At 48.8% G+C, this 5,000-nt stretch overlaps 1 protein-coding gene across 1 annotated transcript in view; it reads right to left on the minus strand.

Annotated features, from left to right (window-relative positions):
* LOC109976693 (thyrotropin-releasing hormone-degrading ectoenzyme-like) overlaps positions 1 to 5,000 on the minus strand; it is a gene marked incomplete in the record, with an annotated part of 106,964 nt that overhangs the window by 101,124 nt on the left and 840 nt on the right. The window contains 2 exon segments of the mRNA XM_065951217.1: positions 373 to 617; positions 3,368 to 5,000. The exon segment at positions 3,368 to 5,000 is cut by the window's right edge and continues 840 nt beyond it. Of these exon segments, the coding sequence (XP_065807289.1) occupies positions 373 to 617; positions 3,368 to 3,862 (740 nt within the window).

A 5,000-nucleotide genomic window follows, 5' to 3' on the forward strand; every position in this document is an offset into this window, starting at 1 on the left:
ACACACACACACACACACACACACACACACACACACACACAAACTCATGCATGAAATAATGAATGTATCAGCACCGTGGGGAAGAAATCTGATGTGGAAACAAGTCTTCAGCAAAGGCTTATGGGAAATTATAAAGAGGGAGTGAGTGGTCTGTGTGTGTGTGTGTGTGTGTGTGTGTGTGTGTGTGTGTGTGTGTGTGTGTGTGTGTGTGTGTGTGTGTGACACACAGGCACGCACACACACTGAGAGCGCTGTGTGCGAGTTAATCAATGTTGTGGATGTGAAGGGCTGACCTTCTCTAGTTGAACCACCTGCTGCTACACAATGTGTGTGTGTGTGTGTGTGTATGTGTGTGTGTTTTTGAGTGTGTACCGTCTCTCTCTCTGCAGGGTGTACGAGCTCCTGAAGAAGCCCAGCAGCTCGTCCTCGATGGCGGCGTCAAAGCTCACGTTCAGGCGGTAAAGTCTCATGGGCTTCATCTCGCGGTGCAGCACCACCACGTACATCTGATTGGACGGGTAGGGGAAGTGGCGGTGGAGGCGCATTACTCCGCCACCTGGTTTGTTAGGAGGACGGCCCCCGGCGCCGCCCTCTGCTGTGACGGACACCTTGTCCACCTGGAGAGAGGAGGGAGGGAAAGCAGGATGAAGACCTGTACAAAGACTCTGATTGGACGGGAAGCAGCGGAACATCAAGTCAAAGGGTTAGAACCTGCAGACGGAGACAGAGTCAGACGATGCAATGCATGATGGGAATGCATGTGTGTGTGTGCATGTGTGTGTTTGTGTGTGTATGTGTGTGTGTGTGTGCGTATATGTGTGTGTGTATGTGTGTGCGTGTGTGTGTGTGTGAGAGTGTGCTCTTGATGAACTGATCGATATGAACACAGAGCCTGCTGACTCTCAGAGGAAGCGTTGGGATTTAAAGGATGGTTTTCAGAATTTCCTGGTGAGTCAGCAAATGCAGCGCCACGCTCCGTGACACCCGATGAAAACTGAAACTAAACGCTTTTTAATGGTGCGCCCTGTTTGTTTGTTTGTTTGTTGATTTCAGCCTCCTCATCCCCATCAGATGTTCACCTCACCATCATTTCTCTTTCTTCTTCACGTTTAAATGTACTATGGGAGATAGAGCCTTCAGTTATCAGGCCTGCTCGTGGTACCTACGGTCTCTAAATGTACTATGGGAGATAGAGCCTTCAGTTATCAGGCCTGCTCATGGTACAGTCTCTAAATATACTATGGGAGGTAGAGCCTTCAGTTATCAGGCCTGCTCGTGATACAATCTCTAAATGTACTATGGGAGGTAGAGCCTTCAGTTATCAGTCCTGCTCGTGGTACCTACAGTCTCTAAATGTACTATGGGAGGTAGAGCCTTCAGTTATCAGTCCTGCTCGTGGTACCTACAGTCTCCAAATGTACTATGGGAGGTAGAGCCTTTAGTTATCCGGTCTGGTCGTGGTACAAACAGTCCCTAAATGTACTATGGGAGGTAGAGCCTTCAGTTATCAGGCCTGCTAGTGATACAGTCTCTAAATGTACTATGGGAGGTAGAGCCTTCAGTTTTCAGGCCTGCTCGCGGTACAGTCCCTAAATGTACTATGGGAGATAGAGCCTTCAGTTATCAGGCCTGCTCGTGGTACCTACAGTCCCTAAATGTACTATGGGAGATAGAGCCTTCAGTTATCAGGCCTGCTCGTGGTACCTACGGTCTCTAAATGTACTATGGGAGATAGAGCCTTCAGTTATGAGGCCTGCTCGTGGTACAGTCTCTAAATGTACTATGGGAGATAGAGCCTTCAGTTATGAGGCCTGCTCGTGGTACAGTCTCTAAATGTACTATGGGAGGTAGAGCCTTCAGTTATCAGGCTCCTCTCCTTTGGAATCATCTTCCAGCCGGGGTACGAGAGGTAGACACACTTTGTATTTTTAAGAATAGATTTTAAACTTTCCTTTTTGATAAATCTTATAGTTAGGGCTGGTGCTGGTGTAGACCAGCTCTCTCTCTCTCTCAGTCACTAACCACATATTTTCCTGGGAGCTCTTGAGCTCTCTTAGGCTCCTCGAGGTTGACAGCCTGCCAGACTTACTAATAAATAAATGTTTTTATATTTACCACTTGACCGCCGTCAGGTCATCCATAAATCCAAGAGGACGTTATTGATATCCTCTTCACTAAAGTATGAAGGACTATCACACATTAAGGGTTTTTTTCAAACCTGAGAGATCATAGAAACCTTGACCTTTGACCTTGAAGGACCAAACAGCACCTATATGAGTCTTGGTGGACAATGTTACCAAATTTGAAGACATTTGGTCTTGGAGTGTCTGAGCACAAGGCGGACAGATGGACCAAGGTCGGACCAGACGTCCCAGTGACATGATGCCTACGGCCTCTAAAAGCAGTTGTTGTGTGAGCTGGGCTCCCTCTGGATTAGCAATAAAAGATGTAAAACCAGCACAGTGATTAGTTTGGTTCTCGTGGTGACAGGTCTGTTAATAAAGACTTTCTCTCTCCCTCCACCAGCAGGTCATATTTTTATCCACATTTTATATTCTGGCCTTTCCACATGATGACAGTTTTCCTTTTCAGAATGCGTTTACACTGACGGTCCCCTGGGAGACCTGCCTGGCGCCCAACAACACCTCTTAATTCGCAGTGTGTTCTCAGTCAGACACAAAGGGGGGCTGCTGGGTTTTTAATTGGCCTGCTCCCAAATTAGACAGATTTATCCCCGTCTCACATTAGCAGAGATGACCGGCCTGAAGAACCCGTCTGCTCGGGCGTTTCTCTGAGGCTTTCTCTCGCCGCACGCTCCTCTCCAAACATTTGGCTGAAACAGCAACTTTGACGGTTAATTAGCCTTGTTAAGGAAATCTCTGAGGCCAAATCTGGAAATAAACATTCTTTGTTAGAGATTGTTTTCCAACACAGAGAGCGGAGCGTGCAAACAAGGAGGTTTGTTTGGAAAGAATCATCAGGAACACACTGAATTCAACCAGAGGGAGGGAAGTGTTCGACTTTCCTTGGAGAGGAAATCTGATCGGATGTTTAGACGAGGAGGAATCAAAGAACTGAAATCAAATCTTTACAAAATGATTAAACTTCTCTCTCTGACACACGCTCAGCGCTCCGTCAGCTCTCCTCTGTAACGCCTCTGAAGACGGGACATCTCTGAAGACATCACGACTTGAAACGGCGGTCGTCTTCAGTGGTGACAGCTTTCATCCAATGAAGACGACCGCCATGACCAAATACGCCCTGACTCTACTTGTGACTGCTGCACGCATGTCAAGTTGAACGGAACAAACGGACCCGGACAGGGTCATTGTTATGGTTAGAAAGTGACACAAGCAGGCTACCGTACCTCGAGGCGGTCAGTGTGCAGCACGATGAAGCGGGTGGCGTTGACACACTCCAGCTCGATGCTGACCTCGCCGGAGAACGTGAAGTTGTCCATGTAGACGGCGAGCCGCAGGTCGTAGTGCCGCGGTCTCAACGAGCCCGGCAGCCTGGAGTTCCTCCATGGTTGAGCCCCCTCCTCGTCCCCTCTCTCCCCCGTCCTCTCGCCTCGGCTCCCATTCAACTTCCCCGACCCACCACTGCCTTTTGAACCCGCTTCCCCGGTTGCTCCTTCGCCATCTCGCCCGCCACATTCCTCGAAGCGGACGCTGAGCACCACAGCGACGGCGGTGACGACGATGAGGGTCAGAATGGACAGAGTGAAGCCCAGCACCAGACGTTTGTGCACGGTGATGTGGCGCTCTGTGGTTCGAGGCCGGACCACCACCGATTCTGCCCATTGGTCGGAGAGGCCGCGGCCGTTGCGCATGGCGCCCGGGCTGCTGTCGTTTAGTCCCATTTAGCTGAAAATCTCAAAGTGTCTGCAGAGAAACGCCCTGACGGGTCAGAAACAGGTTCATCGATGCGGGGTCAGACTTCAGCTCGTTGAGACTCAATCAGACGATGTGACCTCGGTCCGTCAGAGCTCGTCTCCGTGCTGCTCCTGAACTCTGCCCTCACCACTGTCAGACCGCTCTCAACGCCCTTCAGCTCTGTCCACTCAGAGAGGAAAATGATCGCCGCCGCACATCTTACATTTCAGGCAACTCAACTGACAAACCAGAAAGGATGAGATGTTCTGTGCGCTTTGGTTTTTGCGGTGAGTGGGGGAAAAAATCAATACTGCATGGCTCAGATTCAAGTTCTTGTGGAGGCTGAGGAGGAAGGAGGGGGGGACGGGGGAGGGGGGGGCGGAGGTATACTGTTGAGGATGTGTCTAAAGAGTGAGCGTACCATCCATCCATCCACTGTTCACAGCTTGGTAAGCTAAACTCTTAACCACCGCGGATAGAGAGAGACTCTTAACATAAATCTGAAGTCAGGATTGATCTGGATCAGACTGAAAGTTTAAATCTATTTAAATCTTCAGAAACAACCACCTGCTCTCCTGAACAAAAGCTCAGCAGGTTATTCTCCCCAGGTCGTCATAAAGTCAGTCTCTTTTAAAGCTGCTCTGGAGCATAAATAAACCCCGATCGCACTGTTACAGGTTTATAATGATGATGCAGATCCTGAAGAACACATAACGGTTTGTGTTAGGAGCCACAGAGGCACCGCTCACATTTCAGTGTTCAGCTTCAACATCAGCGTTTCACCTCACAAGATGTGTCCAGAGTCTTTGTCTCAGTGTGATGGATTTTAGTAGAGGTTGTATTTGACTGTTGAAAAGTGGAATTTTTCTACCACGATATGAACATTATGCCCTTATAAGGAAGTCTGACTCTGTATGTGGTTTTAAAGATGAGGATTCCTTTACAACACATTTGATCATTTCAGACTCTCTGTGTGTTTCTCTTCTTAATAAAGGTAATAACTCTTTCACTGCAGTGCTCTCTCTCTCTCTCTCTCTCTCTCTCTCTCTCTCTGGGGGGGTTAAGTGGATAATATACAGCCAGCGTGGAGCTTTATTTCACTCGGATACTGCACCGGGTCTAAAC

The sequence above is a fragment of the Labrus bergylta genome, chromosome 23 (assembly GCF_963930695.1).
Source record: "Labrus bergylta chromosome 23, fLabBer1.1, whole genome shotgun sequence".
In the NCBI taxonomy this organism is placed as follows: Eukaryota; Metazoa; Chordata; class Actinopteri; order Labriformes; family Labridae; genus Labrus; species Labrus bergylta.